The sequence below is a fragment of the Papio anubis genome, chromosome 1 (assembly GCF_008728515.1).
Source record: "Papio anubis isolate 15944 chromosome 1, Panubis1.0, whole genome shotgun sequence".
Taxonomy (NCBI): Eukaryota; Metazoa; Chordata; class Mammalia; order Primates; family Cercopithecidae; genus Papio; species Papio anubis.
This window is the reverse complement of record NC_044976.1, coordinates 135894454-135918584: the sequence shown is the minus strand read 5'-3', so window position 1 is coordinate 135918584 and position 24131 is coordinate 135894454. Positions and strand designations below refer to the sequence as shown.

At 43.6% G+C, this 24131-nt stretch overlaps 1 protein-coding gene and 1 long non-coding RNA gene across 5 annotated transcripts in view; one reads left to right on the top strand and one right to left on the bottom strand.

Annotated features, from left to right (window-relative positions):
- The window catches only part of SDE2 (SDE2 telomere maintenance homolog), a 15999-nt gene extending 4639 nt beyond the window's left edge, over positions 1-11360 (bottom strand). The window contains exons 1-6 of one of the 4 annotated variants that reach the window (XM_021926630.2): positions 11174-11360; positions 7271-7388; positions 5161-5272; positions 4672-4841; positions 3482-3602; positions 122-614 (exon numbers count right to left, since the gene is read on the bottom strand). In XM_021926630.2, coding sequence (XP_021782322.2) covers positions 122-614; positions 3482-3602; positions 4672-4841; positions 5161-5272; positions 7271-7388; positions 11174-11293 — 1134 coding nt within the window. In that variant the 5' untranslated portion in view covers positions 11294-11360. The other 3 variants (XM_003893038.5, XM_009186394.4, XM_021926635.2) reach the window with 3 other exon arrangements.
- Positions 11355-24131, top strand: LOC103877593. Its single transcript, XR_002517267.2, has 3 exons — positions 11355-11575; positions 21377-21416; positions 23258-24131. It is a non-coding gene; the product is annotated as an uncharacterized LOC103877593 (long non-coding RNA).

The window sequence follows — 24131 nt, the reverse complement described above, 5'->3', positions numbered from 1 at the left end:
CTTAAAATCAAACAAGCCTTTCACTAAGCAGCTGAGGAGGAAAAGCGTATTTTCATTTTAATGACTTATTGTGGAGATTAAATTGATTTAGCTCTAGATATCAACCCCAAAACATACTTACTGTGTTTCCTAGCTGGCTTTCCTGCAGTTTGACAACGGCAACGTTTTCCCTTTCTTCAGGTGCTACCTCGGCAACTCTTTCCCCATCAGTCCTTTCTTTTGTCTCTTTATCCTTACTCAGTCCAGCCCCAGTGGGTTCCTCTTCTATGAGTTCTTTAGTCTCTGCCTTCTTCTCCTGGGTCTCTTCTGTTTCTGTAACTATCCTGCTTTCCATATGCTCTTTGGACTCCCCCAGCCCAGCACATAAGTCTTCCGAAATATGCCTCCCAGAGTCAGTCACCGGGATCTGCAGTTGTTCCGGTGGTCCACGGTCTGTATTCACTACTCTCGCCCTCTGAGAACTACTGGGAAATTTGGCTGCCATCTCAACACCATCGCTGCCAATTTTTGGAGCGTGGAAACCCATTCCTGAAGTGCTTGGTGTTTCTTCATTGTCATCATCTGAGCTCTCAGAGCTGGACCCTTCTGCAGTCTCTAGTCCCTCCATGCCCAACCTGTCAGAAGCAACAGAAATATTTAACAGCATTTGTAGCTTCTATGTAAAGTAAAGAGTTGGCTGGGCACGGTGGCTCAGGCCTGTAATCCCAGGACTTTGGGAGACCAAGGCAGGCAGATCACAAGGTCAGGAGTTTGAGACCAGACTAGCCAACATAGTGAAACCCCCTCTCTACTAAAAATACAAAAATTAGCTGGGTGTGGTGGCACACACCTATAATCCCAGCTATTCAGGAGGCTGAGGTGGGAGAATCACCTGAACCTGGGAGGCAGAGGTTGCAGTGAGCTGAGATCGCGCCATTGTACTCCAGCCTGGGTGACAGAGTGAGACTCCGTCTCAAAAATAAATAAATAAAGCAAAGAGTTATAGTTTGTTCAGGAAACAGAATCTGTTTATGCTAGCTTGAGATGAAGAACAGGTACATTTAGGAAAAAGATATTCCAGAGCTTATAAACAGAAGGAAAAAATTTCAATGAGACTGGAACCAACTGTCCCAAAGATCCAAGAGGATCTCCTTTCTAAAGTTCTGAATCTCTAAAAGCAAAATTGATTTTGCTTAGTTTTTTTTCGCCATATTACATTAACTTCAACAGTTGGAAATTAGATAAAATAATAGTTGGCCAGGCGTGGTGGCTCACGCTTGTAATCCCAGCACTTTGGGAGGCCAAGGTGGGTGGATCACAAGGTCAGGAGTTCAAGACCAGCCTGGCCAATATGGTGAAATCTCGTCTCTGCTAAAAATATAAAAATTAGCTGGGCCTGGTGGCGGTGCCTGTAGTACTAGTTACTCGGGAGGCTGAGGCAGGAGAATCACTTAAACCCAGGAGGCAGAGGTTGCAGTGAGCCGTGATCACGCCACTGCACTCCAGCCTGGGCCACACAGTGAGACTCTGTCTCAAAAATAATTAATAATAATAATAATAATGATAATGATAGTTATAAAGAAAATCCAGCCGGGCGTGGTGGCTCACGCCTGTAATCCCAGCACTTTGGGAGGCTGAGGTGGGTGGATCACTTGAGGTTAGGAGTTCAAGGCTAGCCTGGCCAACATGGTGAAACACCGTCTCTACTAAAACTACAAAATTAGCCAGGTGTGGTGGCACATGGCTGTAGTCCCAGCTACTCAGGAGACTGAGGCAGGAGAATTGCTTGAACCTGGGAGGTGGAGGTTGCAGTAAGACGAGATCATGCCACTGCACTCCAGCCTGGGTGACAGAGCAAGATTCTGTCTCAAAAAAAAAAAGGAGGAAAAGAAGAAAATTATTCGGTGCTGCTCCTTGACTTGATTGGTGAAAAAAAATATAAAGAAAATCCTAGGAACAATTATTCTGTTTCATAGAGGTGTTGCCCAATAATAAATATTAAAATACACATACACACACACACACACACACACACATATTTATAAATCCTATGCGTGGGCTGGAAGCGGTGGCTCACGCCTATAATCCCAGCACTCTGCGAGGCTGAGGCGGGAGGATCACCTGAAGTCAGGAGTTTGAGACCAGCCTGGGCAACATGCCAAAACCCTGTCTTCACAGAAAAATACAAAAACATCAGCTGGGCGTGGTGGTATTCGCCCTAGCCCCAGCTACTCAGGAGGCTGACATGGGAGGATAGCTTAAGCCCGGGAGGTCAAGGCTTCAGTGAGCCGAGATCGCGCCACTGCACTCCAACCTCAGCAATAGAGTGAGAACCTATCTCAAAAAAAAAAAAAACAAAAAAACCCCCAATGCTTTATTAATAATTACTCAAACCCAGAAATTACCCAAATGTCTACCAAATGGAGACTGGATAAACAAACTGTGGTACGTTCATACCATGAAATGAAATGATACTGAGTAATAAAAAAGAATGAACTACTGATACATACACTACCATGGATGAATCTCAAAAGCTTTATATTAAGTGAGGGAAACCAGACACTAAAGGCTATATGACATCCTAGGAAAGACTAAACCATAGTAACAAGTATCACACTGGTGACCAATGGTTGCCAGGGTCTGGAGGTGGGAAAAGGGACTTAACTACAAAAGGGCACGTGGGAACTATTTCAGGTCATTAAAATACTATCTAGATTATGGTGGTGGTTACATGACTACATAGCATACATTTTTCAAAAGTCATAGAACCAATCAACCAAAAAGGGTGAATTTTGCTATATATAAATTATACCTCAGTAAACCTCATCAAAAAAAATACAAACCACAGGTAGTGTCACCACCCTTTCTCTCAGGAACATTTAATTCCCATTTCAAAAAGAACAAACATTGTATGCTGAACTCACAGTGTTATATGATCTTTGATTAATAATTATCTGTTTATCCCCAAAGGGGATAAACTTATTTTTAAGAACTTGGCCCAAGGGAAGTCACTGGCAACAAAGAGGACCAACTAGAGGGACAAGAGAACTATCAGAAAAATGAACAAGAAAAAGTACTACTGTGCTTTTTACCCTCAAGTGCGAAAGTGGTGAAGAGAAGTCTGGCAAAGTGACCAGACCTCAATGACCGCAAAAAACTACAGAAAACAACCAACTGGAAGTACAGCTTGATTTCCACCTAGAATTTCTAAAAGTTAAACCCCTTCAACACCAAAAAAGTAATTCAAATATAAAGCTATTTTTATGTTTCAGTGTAAGGAAAAAATTCATCCTTTACATTCAATTAATGGCATTCACAGCAGAAACCATTACTGCAGTATGTACAATGTGACAATCACTGAAACCTAAAGCCTGAAGCACTCTGGAAATTTTCTGAGCTCTCATCAAACATTACACAAAAATGTGTTTGTGCCAGATAAACAAGAGAAAATGTCTCATATCAGTCCTCAAAGATCAGTTGGGAATGAAAGTGAAACACTTACCAGAAGCATCTCCTCTTTCCCGCACTGGCTCCTCTGTCTGTTTTAGATTTGGTAGGCCATTGTCGTTTCCGATTCTCACTGATTTCTGCTGAAACCATCTTGCTGGAGGCAGCCTGCATACCTAACCAGAAATTTAAACAACTCAGTTTCTACTATAGGGACTGAGTTTAAAGAAATTATAAATAACATGGATTGCAAAAAGAGCTGCAATCTACAGTTCTAGATTTAAATTTCTTAAGATACCAACATTTTATACAGTTAATCCCAAATTTACACAGATTTAAAATAATAAACATTCTAGTCTAGAAGCAGATTTTTAAGGCACCATTGCACAATTCATAACTTTTGAGACTGACAAGTTCATACTTAGCCTTCGCCAAACCTAATTATTTATTCCTGTGTTAGTTATTTGCATACACTTGTCTTTTTCCTGTTATGTCATAACCTTTTTGATGGAAAAAGATTGTTTCTTATTCAATTGTTCCCATGCTAAGCCTGCCATAATGTTTTGGATGCTAAAAACAAAAGTTAATGATAATCATTCACATTAAGAACTGACCTAAAACCGGCAGGAAATTCTTTGAGGTCTAGACATCTTCTGAAGACTTAGCTCATCTCTAAATACAAACAAAAATGTTCTTACCTGGGGCCCATGACCCAATGGAATTCAGGGGTTAAATATGCCAAATGTTTGCTGGGCATGGTAGCTCACGCCTATAATCCCAACACTTTGGGAGTCCAAGGCGGGTAGATCACAAGGTCAGGAGTTTGAGACCAGCCTGGCCAACATGGTGAAACCCTGTCTGTACTAAAAATATGAAAATTAACCAGGCGTGGTGGCGCACGCCTGTAATCCCAGCTACTCTGGAGGCTGATGCAGGAGAATTGCTTGAACGTGGGAGCCGGATGTTGCAGTGAGCTGAGATCGTGCCATTGCACTACAGCTCTGGGTGACAGAGCAAGACTCCATCTTGGGGGAAAAAAAAAATGCCAAATGTTGTGTGTGTTCTTTTTTAAAAAATATACTGTGTTCATTTTTGAGGATAAAAGTTCCAAGGTTTTCATCAGATTCTCAGACATCTGTAACCTAAAAAAAGCTTAAGAACTGCTCTTTGTGTGTAGTGTAGAGCAGTCTGAACAGCTGGCTTCAGGGGTGCCAGCTGAACACACTAAAGAATCCTCATTCTCACCTTTGAGGACAGAATCCTCCAGACGCTCAGCCATCTCATGGCACTGCTGCTGGTAGTCGGGGCTGGTGAAGCAGTGCTTGGGTTCTACAAGCTTCCGCTGCAGTCGCTCCAGCCGCTTCTGCTCCTTTTCAGCCTCTCGCTCGGCTTGTTGTTTTACCCATTCAGCCATTCTGGGGATGAGGGAGGAAGAGATGTAACTGAATGGATACATTACATATACACTTTTATATATAAAATGTCCCTGATGAATTAATGCACTTGCTCATACTGTGATAATTCTCTTAGAAAGGTACGCCATGTTTACTACTAGCATATGATACTGATCTTAACTAAATCCCAAAGATAATTATTAAATTATCAAAAAGGTTAAATCTGATAATAAATTCACATGTAAATATTTTAAGTTTCCATTTCCAATATACATGGCATATGTATCATCACTACTGATAGGAAAGTATCAAAAAAAACAAACAAAGGTGGGCATCCTACGCTTTTTCATGATTGACATCACGTAGTCTCCTTCCACTGAGATCCCGACAAGCTTCTCGATTGGTTGTCTTCTCAATTTGAGCACCAAGTGCTCGGAGCATAGATCCAAAACCTGAACAGATGTATTTGGAGAAAGCAGGTTAAAATGTGTTCAAGGATGAATAAAAGCAGAATTTGTGAAAACAATCTATATCACAAGATTAACAATGATCTCTACTTTTTTTTTTTTTCTTTCAGAAAAGATGAACATCAAGGTTCTAATTCAGGCAGCGAAAGTAAAAGAACCTCATGCCTTTCACCTTTCATTTTATAGTTCTGAGATAAAATACCTAGCCTTCCCAAATCTAATTATTTATCCTTGTGTTAGTTATTTGCACACAGGTATAATACCTGTACAGCTAGAATACTTAAAAAGCTTTACCCAATGACAGATACACCAAGATTCTCAGATTAAGGACTTAAAAAGTATATAGTGAGATTTTTCAATGAGTTTAGAAGGAAAGGCAATTTTAAGCTCTCACTGGCTGATACGACATGCTTCATTCACTCATTTTTTTTCCCCCTAAGAGATGGGGCCTTGCTCTGTCACCCAAGCTAGGGTGCAATGGCTTGATGCAATCAAAGCTCACCGCAGCCTTGAACTCCTGGGCTCAATGGATCTTCTTACCACAGCCTCCCAACTTGCTAGGATTACAAGCATGTGCCAACACACCTAGCTTTTTTTTTTTTTTGTAGAGACCACGGTCTCACCATCTTACCCAGGCTAGTCTCAAACTCCTGGGTTCAAACAGTCCTCCCACCTTGGACTCTCAAAGTGTTGGGATTATAGTTGTGAGCCACCACACCTGGCCACATGCTTCATTCTTTTTTTTTTTTTTGAGACAGAGTCTCACTGTGTTGACCCAGGCTGCAGTGCAGTGGCATAATCTCGGCTCACTGCAGCCTCCACCTCCCAGGTTCAAGTGATTCTTGTGCCTCAGCCTCCCAAGTAGCTGAGATTACAGGCGGGTAACACCACACCTGGCTAATCTTTATATCTCTAGTAGAGACGGGGTTTCGCCATGTTGGCCAGCCCTGTCTCGAACTCCTGACCCAGGTGATCCACCCACCTTGGCCTCCCAAAGTGCTGGGATTACAGGCGTGAGCCGCCATGCCCAGCCCATGCTTCATTCTTAATGACACGATTTTAAACAGCTGGATACAGTCTGAGATGTCAGCTCTCTGAAAACCAAACCAAATCACTGTAGATTTTGAGAACGCTTAGGGATCACATGTCACTACATTAGGAGAAATACCAACAACTGTTTATATTGTTTTTGCTTTCTCATTTTCTTTCTTAGTAGTTGTGTTAATACAAACAAAACCTTAATCTGCCTCAACTTGTAAACCATTGTGTTTCCTAAGGTAACTTTAGACTTCCTTTAGAACTGTAATAATGAGAGAAAATTCTGATTAAAGTGGAAGGAGATTTAGAAAAACAAAAACTATTTATTCAGCAAATTGAACAGAATAATGGCCATCTCTCTTCATTTAATTTTCCCCCAAGTTTTAGAGCCTAGGTTCCCTAAGAGCTATCCAGCTGAAGAAAGTGGGAATAGTATCATACAATATTTCTTCCTCAACAAAAATAAAAGACAGCCTGAGCAACATGGCGAAACCCCATCTCTATAAAAAATACAAAACTTAGCTAGGCATGGTGGCGTGTGCCTGTAGTCCCAGCTACCAGGGAAACTGAGGTGGGAGTATTGCTTGAGTTCAGGAGGTCAAGGCTGCAGTGAGCCATGATCACACCACTGTACTCCAGCCTGGGTGACAGAATGAGATGGTATCTCAAAAAAAAAAAAAAGAAAAGAAAAGAAAAAGAAAGAGAGAGAGAGAGAAAGAAAGAAAACAAAAGAATAAAAGAAAAAATGTCCAAAATCAGGTTAAGTAAATAAAAGAATTCATAAGGCAAAACAATATTGGCATACTAAAGAGACTAAGAAGTTTGTTAATTTAATACCATGGCTAAAGACAGCAAATGTCAGCAGCAGAATATAAAAATAAATAAATAAAAATAAATAAAGACTACAAATGTGCTACAACTAAGTAGTCAATGTTCACGTCCTACCTCCTTTTCCACCACAAAGTCTGGGTTCCAAACTATAAACAGCTCCATGCTGCACTGTGTCACTGCTGTTAATGAGTGCTCCATTGCATTTCACAAAGAAGTTTTCCACTGGAACATCCTAGAGACAAATTTGGTTTTTTAATGCCTTCGATGAGATAATAATCTAAGTTTGTTACAAGGCGGGACCTAGCTGTCTTTTTATTACTCTGGTTACAACAGTGGGTGTTCAATTAATATTTGTTGAATTGGAAATGTCAACTACTAGGAGAAAAAAAGTCATTTCACATGATGCATTTTGGGTATAAATTTTTCCCAATATTACCTAATTATCACACATAGAAGAAACTTCAGTCTTTTCGGTGAAAACAAAAACTGCTTCTTCTTTGATAGGTAATCTAAGTCAAGGTAGAAGACTATGCAGGACTCAGATTAAATAACTGTGGAGGTCCCATTTTCTGACTTTCTTAAACAGGTAAAACTAAATTGGACATCAAAAGTAGTCCTCAATCCTAAAAAGTACAGGTAGGAATAAGAAGTAGAGAAGGAAGGAGTCAAGAGTATGGTTTTTAATAAACCAATATAAATACACCATGGGAGACATAAAAACATGAAAAATGAGCAAAAATGTGCAAAGTTGTTGAAGATGCTGGGCAGCCCCAGATTCTGTGGAGCTGCCCCAAAGCCTACATGAATCAATACTCTCAGCAGTCCTGTAACCCAGTAAAAGCCCACTCTGGACCAAGGAAATACAGAATTACCAACCAGTACCAGGCTGGTGGATGTATGGAGACTGAGCTATGTGATTATAGTTCTCTACCACAGTCACTGCCCAGCCAGGGCAGAGCAGGTGGAGAGTTGGATTTATGTTATCTGGGGTTTTCCTAGGCAAATATAACGGTGGGAGAGAAGAGCACGGGAGCTCAGCTCAGGCTATTTGCAATGAGGTAACATGAAGGACTATTCTTGTCTTTAAAATACTTTATACTTTAACTGTTGTAAACATTAAATGAGATATGTAATACATTTTGTATCTATTTAATGTTTATACATTAGAAGCCTTCTGTATGTCTAATGGGTAGGTATTTCTAAATAATTTTAAAAGATATTAATATGAAGGCAGAAAGTATACACCAAGGAAATTATGTACACTTCATTTTCAAACAGAATGGCTTATTAAACAAAACAACTGATCAACAAAATTGCATTTTCTACGTAAGATTCTTGTCAATGACGTCACGAGCAGAAAAAAGGATACAACATTTAGACTCAATTTAACTGTTTTTAACCATTTGTGCATTGTAAAGTGCTTCAAACACAAATTACCACGTGTGTTTTAGTCCAATCAGCCTACGGCTATCAGAGATAAACCTGTCAAACTTATTCACTGCAACGAGGGTAAATGCACACCAGGAGTCATGGGTATCTCACCAACACAAAGAAAGGAGTGTCATTACAAGATTTGGGGCTAGGGTGGGGTTGAGGTGAAATTTACGTCAAGCAGTGTTTAAACACGTTCAAAATAAAACAGGACTGTATATAAAAACATCAACATCAGCTCTGGATTGTGAAGGCTCCTCTTTCCTTGGAAACTACAAATTTAAGATAAATGTGGAAAGTTGTGTCCAGAAACCCTTAATGGGAAGCTCTGTCCTGGGTTGGAAATCAAGAATGCTTCTCTACAGGGCAAGAGTGGGAGGGTTCACTCTTATCGAGAGAACTTCAAACAGCAAAATTCCTTAGATATTATTTGGTTTTTGAGACCAAGGCTTCTCAGTGAATAAGAAAGTAGCAGACCTTCATGGGGGTCATTATGACATTATGACATATCACCATTTCCTGTTAACTCTGTAGCTGTACATCGGTGTAGTGTGGGGGTCACAAAAACAAACATAAATTTTGCAGCTGGCTTTATTTGTGTCTGTTATCCCAGCCTGATGAAAAGCAGGGCAGATTTTTATTTTCTCAGTGGGAGTTAACACTAACTTCATCATGTGTCAGAACAGTTTTGTTTTTAAAAACATAGGTGTGAACTTGAGCTATTCTTATTTGTTCCAGTATCTCATCAAATACTCTTTTGTGTTTCTATTCATATTTGCTATGGTCATGTTTCTTAAGTTTCTGACTGAATCCACTCATTTATATTTCTTTTTTTTTTTTTGAGACCGAGTCTATCTTTGTCACCCAGTTTGGAGTGCAATGGCTCAATCTCGGCTCACTGCAACCTCCACTTCTCAGGTTCAAATGATTCTCCTGCTTCAGCCTCCCGAGTAGCTGGGATTACAGGCGCCTGCCGCCACGCCTAGCCAGTTTTTGTGTATTTTTAGGAGAGATGGGGTTTCACCATGTTGGCCAAGCTGGTCTCGAACTTCTGACCTCAGGTGATCCGCCCGCCTCGACCTCCCTAAGTGTTGGGATTACAGGCGTGAGCCACCGCACCTGGCCTATTATTTCTTGCTTCCGATTTAAAAATAATTATTTCCAACATACCTCATGATTAAGATCCTATTTTTTCTGGTTTCACTTTGGTCAATTGTCAGCAAGTCTGAAAACTGTACTCATAGGCCCGAAAGAGTGGCTCAAGCCTGTAATCCCAGAACTTTGGGAGGCTGAGGTGGGAGGATCACCCGAGGTCAGAAGTTCAAGACCTGGCCAACGTGGTGAAACTCCGTTCCTACTAAAAATACAAAAATTAGCCAGGCATGGTGGCGGGCGCCTGTAATCCCAGCTACTTGGGAGGCCGAGGCAGGAGAATCGCTTGAACTCAGGAGGCAGAGGTTGCAGTGGCCGAGATGGCGCCATTGCACTCCAGCTTGGGCAACAGGAGTGAAAATCCGCCAGTGGGCGGGGGGCAGAGAGAGGAGAAAAGAAAACTGTACTCATGAGAAAAGAATTATTTTCAAAAGAATTAGAATGCAATTATTTTCATGGTCAAAAACAGTTGTGCTTACAGTTTTTAGACTGGATTACAGAGCAGGAAGGAAAACATGGAAAGTGAAAAGCCGTATTATTTGCAAACACACATTGCTTCTTCACGGAATCGATCCAAGTCTCTTAAAAATCTGGTTTAGACTGCAGCGTTAACATTTGTTAAGCTTATAAATAGTAAGCAGAGGAAATAGCCGAGGAAAGCACGGATGAGGTGCGGAAAGAACAGAGTTCTAGATCAAGTGCCAACATTAAAATTAGATTCAGGGAAACCACTAAATTCTTTTGACAACTGAATAGGTTCAATATCTTATTGCTGGTAAAAGCTTACTTACTTGAGAGTTAAGTAAAAGCTCACGTGTAACTTGGGAAGTCCCTGGTAGGTTTCCGCAAATGTGCATGGACAAGTAAGACCATCAAATGATTAGTGAACACTTCTACATAACAGGCCCTAAGAACCCAGGCTCTCAACAGGACACACGTGTGAATGCTTGGTCACAACGAGTGACCAGAAGAATCAATTTTCCTCCCCAATCATCCTTTGGCCTGGGTTCGGATATGACATACTTCTCCAGGCTGGGGCTTAACAAAGCTGTGTGATAACTGAACAAAACACACGTCACATAACCACAGTAAGAAGGTGAAGACTGTAGCCTTAAAAATCAGCCTGCCCAACTGCCAGAAGACCGTTATATTTACGGATAAAGAAAGAGAAACAAAGTATTTGTAACTGTGAGCCGGACTAAGTGCCTCTAACAGTTTTTTTCTCCCTCTTGGTGGGGAGGCAAACCACCACCACAAAAGAAAAGGAAGCTCTCAGTAACAGTTCGAAGCACCTTAACACTGGGGAACTCTCAGCCTCAACAAGTGAAAACCCCAGAGAATAGAGGTACCCGCCCCTCCTCCTCCGGACAGACCTACTCCGCACTGCCACCTGTCTGCCTCTTTCTCCTTCCTAACAGGAACCGAAATCCTCACCTGATCTTGGCAGTGCCGGTGGATAAAATCACGGACGGTGCACCGAGCCGAGGCACACCGCACCGCCTTGCACCCGAAGCCGGGGCCGCGAATCCACACCAGCCCAGCGCCTTCCGCCATATCACCAACTCCCCGAACCTCTAGCCTCCCTGAGACACCAGGCGCCGCAACTCGCCCGGCGTATCTTGATGACGCGAGCGTCTCCCAGCGCCCCGCCCCTCACGCTTCCATTCGCTCCTCCCCTCCCCTGGGGCTGGTCAAGTGAGCCCGGCGGCCGGGCGGCGCGGGCTGGGGGAGGGGAACAGGAAAGGCCTGGCGGAGGCCGATAAGGCCGCAGAGCACTGGGCGAGGCGTTGCCAGGAGAAGTTGCTAGGGCGGGGCTCGAGGGACCGGCTATAAAAGGTTGGTGCTGGGTTAGGTTTCGAGCTTCCTGGCCATAAGCGATAAGGCTGTAACTAAGCACCGCCCTGTGCCGTAGGCTTTGGCCCTTTTCCTCACATCTGTGTAGTTATTTTTGGGTCGCGGAGAATTGTGGCCCAAGAAAGCTCTGCTCCTTGGGAGTGTGGGGAGAGAAGCTGCAGTCCCGGAAGCGGTTTTAGGGGGCCGCTTCCTTGGCCTGGAGGAGCCCCCCAACCCGAGGGGACCAGGGAAACGACCCCCAGGAGGCCCCCAAACAGTGGCCCGCGTGGTTTCTCCTCCAGGTTTACAGAGCGTTCTCTTCCCCTCCAGAAACAGCCAACCTCCGGGTTTCTGCCTGCCACGCACGGTTTATTCTTATTTCCGCCTGTTTGTGCTCTGCGTTATCTCCACTTAAGCTCTGTTTTCAAAATATTTCACAGCAAGTGGGCTCTTGTGAAAGGCAGTGACAGGAGTGACGTTTATAGTCATGCTGCTTCAAAAAACCCTACCATAACTTTTATTCTGCACCATGGAAACACACTCGGACAGATTTGCATAACGTAACTTTAAGGCTCAGGGAATCTGAAGGAGTCCCTTAATATTTAATAGGCTGAGATTATGGTATTTCTAAAACCCTGAACAATTCAAAAGCCACCAGTGTGAAGATAGGAAGGTTATTAGGAGATATCTGTGCCTCCTAAACGCAAATGCATCGGCCCACAGAATTGCCTTCTCTGCTGTTAAAATGCTTGGCAAATGAAACTCCTAGCTGAGTGGGTAACAAGAAAAAATTCAGAAATCGTTTAGAGGTGGCAGTATGTGCGAAAATGGAATTTCAAGGCCTGGGAAGTTAATAGATTCAGTGGTCTTTATTTCACACACGAGGGAAAGTTGGGGAGAGAAAGGGCCTCCATGGGGATGCCAGTAGATAAAGAAAAATTACAAAAAAAAATAAAAATAAAGATAGATTGTACCGGCCAGGCGTAGTGGCTCATGCCTGTAATCCAGCACTTTGGGAGCCTGAGGCGGGCAGATCTCTTGGTCAGGAGTTCGAGACCAGCCTGACCAATATGTTGACACCCCATCTCTACTAAAAATACAATAATTAACCGGGTGTGGTGGCGCGTGCCTGTAATCCCAGCTATTCAGGAGGCTGAGGCAGGGGAATCGCTTGAACCCGGGAGGCAGAGGTTGCAGTGAGCTGAGATCGGGCCACTGCACTCCAGCCTGGGCGACAGAGCAAGACTTGTTTCACAAAAAAAAAAAAAAAAAAAAAAAAAAAGATATATTGTACCTAGGAAGCAGTATTTTGGAAAGGTGGTGCCATGGCAACCCTGGGGCGTGAAGGTGTCGCCAGGTACTTGTAAGCCATCCACACTCCAGAAACCTCAAGTTCCTCTGCAGTTTCCTCCCCAGCTGTCTGTCCTCTGGGTTCCTGAAAAAGCAATCTACAGATCTGAGCCTTAAGCTGCTTCTTTTTTTAATTTGTGATTTCTTCCTTCTGGGGATCAAAAATGACTATTTCAAATAAATAAATAATTTTTTTAAATGACTATTTCAAAGGTCTGAGATCCTACAAGTAACTGTGTAAAGATCAGTTTGGGTTTCCATAACATTTCTGTATCAGGATAATGCTTTGTATCTTGTAAGGAATGATTATGATTAGTCTTTTCTTTCTTTCTTTCTCTTTTGAGACCCTTGCTCTGCCACCTGGGCTGGAGTGTAGTGGCGCAATCATAGCACACACAGCCTTGAACTCCTGGGCTCAAGTGATCCGCCACAGCCTCCAGAGTAGTTGGAACTACAGGTGCACGCCACCACACCTGACTAATTTTTAAATTTTTTGTAGAGATGGGTTTTTCACTAAGTTGCCCAGGCTGGTCTTGAACTCTTGGGCTCAAGAGATCCTCCCGCCTCACCCTCCCAAAGTGCTGGGATTACAGGCGTGGCCTGCTGCGCCTGGCATAAGTAGTACTTTCCAGTAAGGAAACTCCACATCATTTATTACTAACATTATATATGGTCCTCATAAAACCTGATGTCTCAATGGAATTTTTCACTTTTTATCCCTCTGTTGCATTTAAATTTATGTTAAAGAGTCCCAAGTATTGAATAGGTATTTGTCATTTAAAATATGAAATAACTATTGATATTAGCTTTTTAAAGACACAAATTTCCAAGCAATATATAATTTGTTCTTAAAACTTCAAAATGGGCCTGTAGTACCATGACATGTACAGAGTAGACATTAAGTAAATATTAGTTGGATACTTGATGGATTACTAAGGTAGTAAGTTAATTATCCTCAATGTACATATGATGAAGTATATTTTGCACTAATGTGGCACAATCTGTTCTAAGGATGCAGAATTTAACTTGGATTGCTATTAAATTCCTTTAAAGAATGGGGAAATTGAAGCATGTAAAGTTAGGGCTGTGGCCAAGAACACAGTGCACATCAGTGAAAAAACAAAATCTGGAAAGACAGCTATTAGCTGGGTTGCTAAGGGTGTGTGGTAGCCTCCAGTTGACAGTGCTATGTGGCGGGGCTGGTCAGTGATTATGGAAAAGAGCCAACTGCTGCTACCTTTCCCACCTGGTGATGTCAGGTAGGGAAGGCACAGGAAGGCACGTGTATGGTTGTAACAACTAAATGGTGAGTGGCGGAGGGGCCAGTTCCTCTATTGTCTACATAGTGTGGCCATGCTCCTAGGACTATATTTGGTGTGCTTTCCAGTAAACCACACTGGCTTTGTTCCTGCCTATGTTCTCCAGAAGAATGCTCTGGCCACACATTTGCCTTTTGAGGACTGGTTCTGCTGCTGTGAGAGGGACACTGTGAGGGCATCTTGAGGCAATGTGGAATAATTGTTCACTGCCAGGAAATGACGGCATCAGACAGACAATGTTTGTGTGGCAACCCATGACAGGGGCTCAGTTGAGCCAAATGTCATGCTGGTCTGCAAGAACAGGAAGCAGAACTGTATGCTGGCAATTTCCATAAACAGCAGCCACACTCCTAAACTAGTGAATCTATATCCATGTGTGACATACAAGTCGCACTTCTGTGTTTTCAGCCATGTTTGTGTGCAGAGAGGAAAGGTGGTTGCTAATACCTTATTTATGACAAAAGATAATGGGACAGGCTGACTCCTGTGCCGGAAACACAAAACTGCCATAAACTCCCAAATTGGCAAGTGTCGCCTTATAGATGGCTCCAGCCCCAGGGACAATGAGGTCAGCTCCTAGGATGGAAAAACAGCATCTGGATGAGAGCTGTGTAGTCCACAGCAGGTGGTGGATAGTGTGGGAGGTGGAGCCTGAAGCAAGCCCCAAGATGCTGGCTGCCAGGGAAGGCACAGCTCCGCCCTCCTTCCTTATTGGATGGAAGAAAACAGGACAATGGTGAGGTGGAGTTGAGAGGCAGAGAAGGGTTGTGTTCAGCACTGACACTGGAAAGGAGCATGAGAGGGCAGAAAAGAACACTAGGGTAGAGGTGCAGAGCAGAGATAAAAAGCTGGCCTCACAGTCAGTGCTGAGTATAGAAGCCCACCTCTTTGTAGTATCAGCAAGACAAAAGGACCGTCCTTCAGAGTGGACTTCCACCAATAAATTCTATCACTCCCAGTTGCTCTAGATATTACCTTGCTTGCATCATCATGACAACACTAGCTTATGAAGTCCTACTGGTTATCATTACTCTTATCATCACCATCAAACAATGTTGTTTCATTAAAAAAATAATTTCTATATTATTCACTGTACTAAAACTATAAAGCAAAACTAGCGTAGTGCCTATCTTCCAGAAATTTAGTATTTCAGTACTAGAATTTTTTTCAATATTGAACTTGATTTCTCTCTGGTCAATAAAATCCATGATCCTGTTTGAATTCTGTATAGCCAAGCATTTCAAAAGGGGATTTTCTTGCTGGAGAAGCCTTTGGGGGTAGTTTAATTAGTTGACATTAGTGTAATGTCAGTCTATTAGGGTTTTCCAGAGAAACAGAACCAATAGGATGAATGGATGGATGAATAGACAGATAGATCAATAAATACAGGCCGGGCGCGGTGGCTCAAGCCTGTAATCCTAGCACTTTGGGAGGCCGAGATGGGCGGATCACAAGGTCAGGAGATCAAGACCATCCTGGCTAACACGGTGAAACCCCGTCTCTACTAAAAAATACAAAAATCTAGCCGGGCGAGGTGGCGGGCGCTTGTAGTCCCAGCTACTCGGGAGGCTGAGGCAGGAGAATGGCATAAACCTGGGAGGCGGAGCTTGCAGTGAGCTGAGATCCGGCCACTGCACTCCAGCCTGGGCGACAGAGGGAGACTCCGCCTCAAAATAAATAAATAAATAAATAAATAAATACATAGATAGATAATAAGGAATTGGCTCACATGATTATGGAGGCTGACAAGTCCCGAGATCTGCAGGGTGAGTTGGCAAGTTGGAGACCCAGGAGAGCTAATGGTGTAGTTCCCACAAGAAGGCCAGCAGACTGGAAAACTAAGAAAGAGTCTATGTTTTAGTTCAAGTCCTCAAGTCCAAAGGCAGGAAAAAGCTGATGTCTCAGTTCAAAAGGAGTCAGGTAGGAGGAGTTCTTTACTGGGGGAAGTGTCAACCATTTTGTTCTATTCAGGCCTTCAACTGATTGGATGAGGTCCACCTACATTAGGGGAAGCAACCTGCCTTACTCAGTCTACTGATTCAAATGTTAACCTCATCCAAAAACACCCCACAGGAACACCCAGAATCATGTTAGACCAAACATCTGGGCACCTGATGGCCCAAGCAAGTTGACGTAAAATTAATCATCATATCCACTAACTGAGTATATTTGATAAATAAATAACTTTTGGCTGGGCACGGTGGCTCACGTCTGTAATCCCAGCACTTTGGGAGGCTGAGGTGGGCAGATCACTTGAGGTCAAGAGTTCGAGCCTGGCCAACATGGCGAAACCCCCTCTACTAAAAGTACAAAAATTAGCCAGGCATGGAGGTGCATGCCCGTAGTCCCAGCTACTCAGGAGGTTGAGGCACAAGAATCGCTTGAACCCGGGCGGCAGAGGTTGCAGTGAGCCGAGATTGCACCACTACACTCCAGCCTGGGCAACAGAACGAGACTGTGTCTCAAATAAATAAATACCTTTCATTATTTTATTTAAATTTAGCTGTGCAACCAAAGAGGAAATGTTATTTTGAAAATAGAGAGGGACTGACTAAAAATCAAATGCCTCTTATTCCCCAGATGTTTTGCTGTGTGAACTCAGGAAGCTCATCTGACTATTTTACACATTTGTTTCTGAATGGCTGAAGAAGAGTTATGACTATGACTATTGGTAGAATTTACCTATCTACCACAGGATGTGGCCAGACTTCCAAATTGTGAATCCTTTGAGATTTCTTTTCTTTTCTTTTCTTTTTGAGATAGAGTCTAGCTCTGTCACCCAGGCTGGAGTGCAGTGGTGCTATCACGACTTACCGCAAGCTCAGCCTTCCGAGGTCAAGTGATTCTCCTGCCTTAGTCTCCCAAATAGCTGGGATTACAGACGTGTGCCACCACACCTGGCTAATTTTTGTATTTTCAGTAAAGATGGGGTTTACCATGTTGGCCAGGCTGGTCTCGAACTCCCGACCTCAGACAATCCACCTGCCTCGGCCTCCCAAAGTGCTGGGATTACAGGCGTGAGCCACTGTGCTCAGCCTTCTTTGAGATTTCTAAGATAGAAAGTGTTGTGCTCTATCAATTAAAAAGTCGGGGGCTGGCCGGGCACCGTGGCTCACGCCTGTAATCCCAGCACTTTGGGAGGCCGAGGGAGGCGGATCACTTGAGGTCAGTAGTTCGAGACCAGCCTGGCCAACATGGTGAAACCCTATCTCTACTAAAAATACAAAATTAGCCGGGTATGGTGGTGCACGCCTGTAATCCCAGTTACTTGGGAGGCTGTGGCAGGAGAATCGCTTGAACCCCGGAGGTGGAGGTTGTAGTGAGCCAAGATCACACCATTGCACTCCAGCCTGGGCAACAAGAGCAAAACTCCATCTCAAAGGAACAAAAATGCCAGGCACGCTGGCTCGCACCTGTAATCCCAGCACTTTGGGAGGTCGAGGCAGGCGGATCAGGAGGTCAAGAGATTGAGACCATCCTGGCCAACATGGTGAAACCCCGCCTTTACTGAAAATACAAAAATTAGCTGGGCGTAGTGGCACGCACCTGTGGTCCCAGCTACTCGGGAGGCTGAGGCAGGAGACTCACTTGAACCCAGCAGGGGGAGGTTGCATTGAGCCAAGATCGCGCCACTGTACTCCAGCCTGGTGACACAGCAAGAAAGAAAGAAAGAAAGAAAAAGAAAAAGAAAAAAATAAATTAAAATAAAAAGTTGGGGGTGGAAGCTGAAGTAGGAGGATCACTTGAGCCCAGGAGTTTAAGTCCAGCCTGAGCAAAATAGCAAAACACTGTTTCTGAAAAAAAATTAAAAAATAAGATAATATAAAAGGTCAGGGGTCACTGGGCAATTGAATTAGGATTCAGCTTTGAATAAGTTTACCAAATTTATTTGAATAACCCAGCATTCTGGTTAACTCACCTATCTGGAATACATTTTGGTTTTTTTGAAACAGGGTCTTGGCCAGGCATGGTCACTCATGTCTGTAATCCCAGCACGTTGGGAGACCAAGGTGGGTGGATCACTTGAGGTCAGGAGTTCACAACCAGTCTGGACAACATAACTAAGCCCCATCTCTAATAAAAATACAAAAAGTAGCCGGTTGTGGTGGTGCACATCTGTAGTCCCAGTTACTTGGGAACCTGAGGCAGGAGAATCTAAGGCTGAGGTTGCAGTAAGCTGCGATCACACTACCGCATTCCAGTGTGGGTGATGGAGGCAGACTCTGTCAAAACAAGGAAGGGAGGGGAGAGGGAGGGGGAGGGGAGGGAGGGGAGGGGAGGGGGGAAAGAGAGGGGAAAGAAGGGTGGAGGGAAGGAAGGAAGGAAAGGAAGGGGAAGGAAGGAAGGGAAGGAAGGAAGGAAGGAAGGAAGGAAGGAAGGAAAAAAGGAAAAGGAAAAGAGGGTCTCACTATGCCACCCAGGCTGGAGTGGGCAGTGGCCCACTCAAAGGTTCACTCAGCCTCAAACTCCTAGCCTCAAGCAATCCTCCTGCCTTAGTCTCCCAAGTAGCTGGGACCACAGGTGTACACCACCACATCCAGCTACCTTTTTTATTTTTAATTTTTTTTGTAGAGACAAGGTCTTGCTTTGTAAATTTTAAAAACATTTTTATAGAGGTTTTTTATAGAAGCTGGACTTGAACTTCTGGCTTCAAGTGATCTTCCCACCTCAGCCTCCCAAAGTGTTGGGATTATAGGCAGGAGCCACTGTAGCACCCTGAAAAACATTTTTAAAAAGTAAAAATAGAAATAAGTGCAATGGCCTCTGAACAGTTAATGTCTGTATATTTTCTTGTAGAATTCTAGGCCCTTCTTGTTTTAAAAAATATTCTAGGCCATGCATGGTGGCTGACACCTGTAATCCCAACACTTTGGGAGGCTGAGGTGGGATAATCACTTGAGTCCAGAAGTTCAGGACCAGCCTGGACAACATGGCAAAGCCTTGTCTCTACAAAAAATACAAAAATTATCTGGGCAAGGTGGCACACACCTATGGTCCTCAGGAGGCTGAGGTGGGAGGGTCACTTGAGCTTGAGAGGTTGAGGTTTCAGTGAGACAAGATTGCATCACTGCACTCCAACCTTGGTGACAGAGCAAGACCCTGTCTCAAATAAAATAAAATAAAATAAAATAAAATAAAATAAAATAAAATGAAAGATTCAAAAGTAGATTCTATGGTGGTCTGCTTGACCGTCTGCAGAAAATTAGTAAGGAGATAGGAACAGAAGAGAACAAAATGGGGGCTGCAAGAGGCTGGCCTGGGGACAAGAATGAGAAATAAGAGCTGCCTACCAGAGTGATTTTATTTTATTTTATTTTATTTTATTTTATTTTATTTATTTATTTTTTTTTTGAGACAGAGTCTCTCTGTCGCCCAGGCTGGAGTGCAGTGACACAATCTTGGCTCATTGCAACCTCCACCTCCCAGGTTCAAGTGATTCTCCTGCCTCAGCCTCCTGAGTAGCTGGGATTACAGGCACCCGCCACTGGACCCAGTTAACTTTTGTATTTTTAGTAGAGATGGGGTTTCACCATGTTGGCCAGACTGGTCTTGAACTCCTGACCTCAAGTGACCCGCCTGCCTCCGCCTCTCACAGTGTTGGGATTACAGGCGTGAGCCACCGCCTGTATTTAAAGACAAAAATCAGGCCCGTGTGGTGGCCCACGCCTATAATTCCAGACCAGGAGTTGGAGACCAGCCCGACCAACATGGCGAAACTCTGTCTCTATTAAAAATACAAAAAACTAGCTGGGTGTGGTGGTGCATGCCCGTAGTCCCAGCTACTCCAGAGGTTGAGGTGGGAGGATGGCTTGAGCCTGGGAGGTCAAGGCTGCAGTAAGCCATGATCATGCCACTGCACTCCAGCCTGGGTGACAGAGTGAGGCCCTGTCTCAAAAAAAAAAAAAGAAAGAAAAGAAGAAGAAGAAAAGAAAGGAAAAGGAAAAAGAAAGAAAGAGAGAGAGAGGAAGGGAGGGAGGAAGGGAGGAAGGAAGGAAGGAAGGAAGGAAGGAAGGAAGGAAGGAAGGGAGGGAGGGAGGGAGGGAGGGAGGGAAGGAAGGAAGGAAAGGAAGGAAAGGAGGGAAAGGAAGAAAGGAAAACAAAATCAACGCAGAGAAGGAACTCCAAATCACCATCATTGGGGAAAAGATTGTATTGGGTCAAACAATGCGACGCACCACAATAGGCCCTAAAGGTTCTATCGAGGTCGAAACTCAGATTATGTTCAGGTGTTTTCAGATTATGATGACAAAAGGCCCTGAAACATTCGCTTAAAGCGTGGTGGCTCATGCCTGTAATCAACAGGAGAGGCCGAACAGGTGGATCCTGAGTCAAGGGGTCGAGACCAGCAAGGTGAAGCAAATCCGTCATAAACGTAGGTAGCAAACTGTAATCAGCTACTCGGGGGTCGGCGGGAGAATGCAGCTTGAACCCAGGAGGCAGAGGTTGCAGTGAGCGAGATGGCAAATTAGCACTCTAGCCTGGGGGAGCCAAAGAGCGGACTTTGTCTCAAAAAAAAAAAAAAAAAAAGGAGAAGTTCACCAAAAAGAGAAGAATTTTGAATATTCGTGAATTTATGGGTTAAACCCTAACAATCAGGGAACTTCAGCTATCCATTTGCTATTCTGGATAGCTTTCTAAAAGTTCCAGACAGTGAAGGTCTTAGCTGTTTAGGCACTCCTCCAAATATTTTTAATTTTTATTTTATTTATTTATTTAAGACGAAGTCTCATTCTATCATCCAGGCTGGAGTGCAATGGCTCGATCTCAGCTCACTGCAACCTCCGCCTCGTGGGTTTATGTGATTCTCCTGCCTCAGCCTCCTGAGTAGCTGGGATTACAGATGCGTACCACCACGCCCTGCTAATTTTTTGTATTTTCAGTAGCGACAGGGTTTCACCATGTTGGCCAGGCTGGTCTCAAACTCCTGACCTAAGTGATCCACCCACTTCGGCCTCCCAAAGTGCTGGAATTACAGGCGTGAGCCACTGCGCCTGGCTGATAATTTTTATATTCTAATGTATTTCAGATAGGGGGTAAGACAAGCTGCTTTACGTACAAATAAACAATTTCCTCCTTGTTAGTATAACGTGACATTTAATTAAAATACATCACTTTTCTTTTTAATTACCTGTAGCCTTTGAATACAGACAACCTACGTCATTCTGGATAAGAAGGTAAGGATAGGAATGATACAAAAATTCTCTCATCTTCCATAAATTAGTAGAGGGTTTTCCTTTGAATATTTATGAGAATTCTAGAATCCATGTATCTGGGCTATGTAAAGGATTCATAAAGAACATGAAATGCATAGTCACTGTCGAAGTCCTCTGGACATTGATAAAAGGAAAGGAATAATGCGCATGATATGCTGCTTTTAGGAGATGAAACAAATATATATACAGGCTCCAGATTCTATGAAGGTTAAATCAGAGCAGTATCTCCCAAACTGCACTCCAGAAAACACTAGACCACAATGCACTGTTAGAAAAGAATTTCATTTTCAAATACATTTGAGAACATTCCTGTGTTAGTCTGACTTGGGTTGCTATAACAAAATACCATACCAGGCCAGGTGCAGTGGCTCACGCCTGTAATCCCAGAAATTTGGGAGGCCAAGGTGGGAGGATCACTTGAGGTTGGGAGTTCAAGACTATCCTGGCCAACATGGTAAAACCCTGTCTCTACTAAAAATACAAAAATTAGCAGGGTATGGTGGCGCCTGCCTGTAATCCCAGCTACTTGGGAGGCTGAGGCAGGAGAATCACTGGAACCCAGGAAGCGGAGGTTGCCGTGAGCTGAGATCGTGTCACTGCACTCCAGCCTGGGCGACAGAGCGAGACTGTTTCAGAAAAAAAAAGAAAGAAAGAAAGAAAAACATACCAGGTAACTTACACAACAGATATTTATTTCTCATAGTTCTAGAGACTGGAAAGTCCTATGATCTAGGTGCTGGCAGATTCAGTTCTTGGTGAGGGCCCTCTTCCTGGCTTATAGACGGATGCCTTTTCGCTGGCATGTCCAGATGGGGGAGAGAGAGAGAGCGAGAGCACGCGAGATGCAGTCTCTACCTCTTCTGATAAGGGCACTAATCCCATCATGAGAGCTTCATCCTAATTTCTGTAACCCTAATTACCTCCCAAAGGCTGCCTCTCCTAATACCATCACACTGGGGGTTGGGGCTTCAATATGTGAATTTGAGCCAAGCATGGTGGCTTGAGCCTGTTATCCCAGGAGGCTAAGGCAGGAGGATTGCTTGAGGCCAGGAGTTTGAGGTTGCAGTGAGTTATGATGGTGCCAGTGCACTCCAGCCTGGACAATAGAGTGAGACCCCATCTCTTTAAAAAAAAAAAAAATTGAATTTGGCAGAGACACAAACATTAATTCTGTAACAACTCCCATACCATATGCCCTCTTTCAGAGATTCACGAATTAACATAATAAAAGCCCTGAGAAGTTTTGTTTTCTTTGTTTAATCCAGTATTTTGCAAACTTATTTGACTATGGAACTTCTTTTCAAGTCACACCTAACAGTATGCCCTAAGATTGGTATTCAAAAAAGTCTGAGATTGAAGTAAGGAACTATAGGTTAACTACAGAGTTTCTAAACAAAAAACCAGAGATGCAGATTACAGAGGCACTGCCTTCAATTCCTTAGTATATTATAGAGCTCAGTTCTTTTCTTTTCTTTTTTTTTTGAGACGGAGCCTCACTCTGTCACCAGGCTAGAGCACAATGGCAAGATCTCAGCTCACAGTAACCTTTGCCTCCCAGGTTCAAGTGACTCTTCTACCTCAACCTCCCAAGTAGCTGGGATTACAGGCACCTGCTGTTGGTCAGGTTGGTCTTGAACTCCTGACCTCAGGTGATCCGCCCACCTCGGCATCCCAAACTGCTGGGATAACAGGCGTGAGCCACCATGCCCGTCCAGAGCTCAGTTCATTTTAATTCATAAACACCCATACTCTTTTTTCTCCACACACCATCAAAATCCACTTTACTGTATCTTTTTTTCTAGTTGTTAAGACTGATGTGATGAGCTAAGTCTCCCCTCCTTCTTCCACCTGGAGGATAAGGTAATTACTGAACACAGCTACACTATGTGTCCTCTTTATGCTCACATGCAGAGCCAATAACCACAAAGGAATTCACTGTGTAAAGATGAAGCTCTGTATCATCACAGCTCACTCTAAAGATTTAGAGACCTGCAGTATGAGTGGCTTGTTCAATTCAATTTAACAACCATTTATTTCTTACCTCCTAAGTGCAGGAAAAGAGGGATGAGAGGGAGGGAACTTGACAGAGAGATACCAGGATAAAAAAGGTAAGGGCCTACTCTCCAGATGTTCTAAAACCATAATAAATAAAAAATCATTCTTGAAACGTCTCAGACCAGTAAATGCTATAACAGACGCACAGGCACACACAAACTACGTCCCAAAGGCACTTAGGGGAGAGAGAGGGACAAAGAATTGGGGTTTTGAATGGGTATGCATTGGATAGGCTGATCAGGTTAAAAAATAAAAGCGTTGATGACAGACACACAGATGCACTTAATAGAAAGGCACCGAGGAGGAGCACAGGGTTCGTTCAAGGAGTGGAAAGAAGTCTGACATTACTGCAAGAGCATACACGGCAGGGGAAAGGGTGAAAGCATGGAAGATAATGGCTGAAGAGGCAGACTGGTCATTTAATGCCTGGCTGAGACATCTGGACCTCACTCGTTAGGAAGGAGAAACCACAGCAGGTTTTGAATAGAAAGGAGACACGGTCAGATCTGTGCTTTAGAAAAATAACCCTGCGGCCCAGGCATGGTGGCTCACGTCTGTAATCCTAGCACTTTGGGAGGCAGAGGCAGGCAGATTACTTGGCTCACATCTGTAATCCTAGCA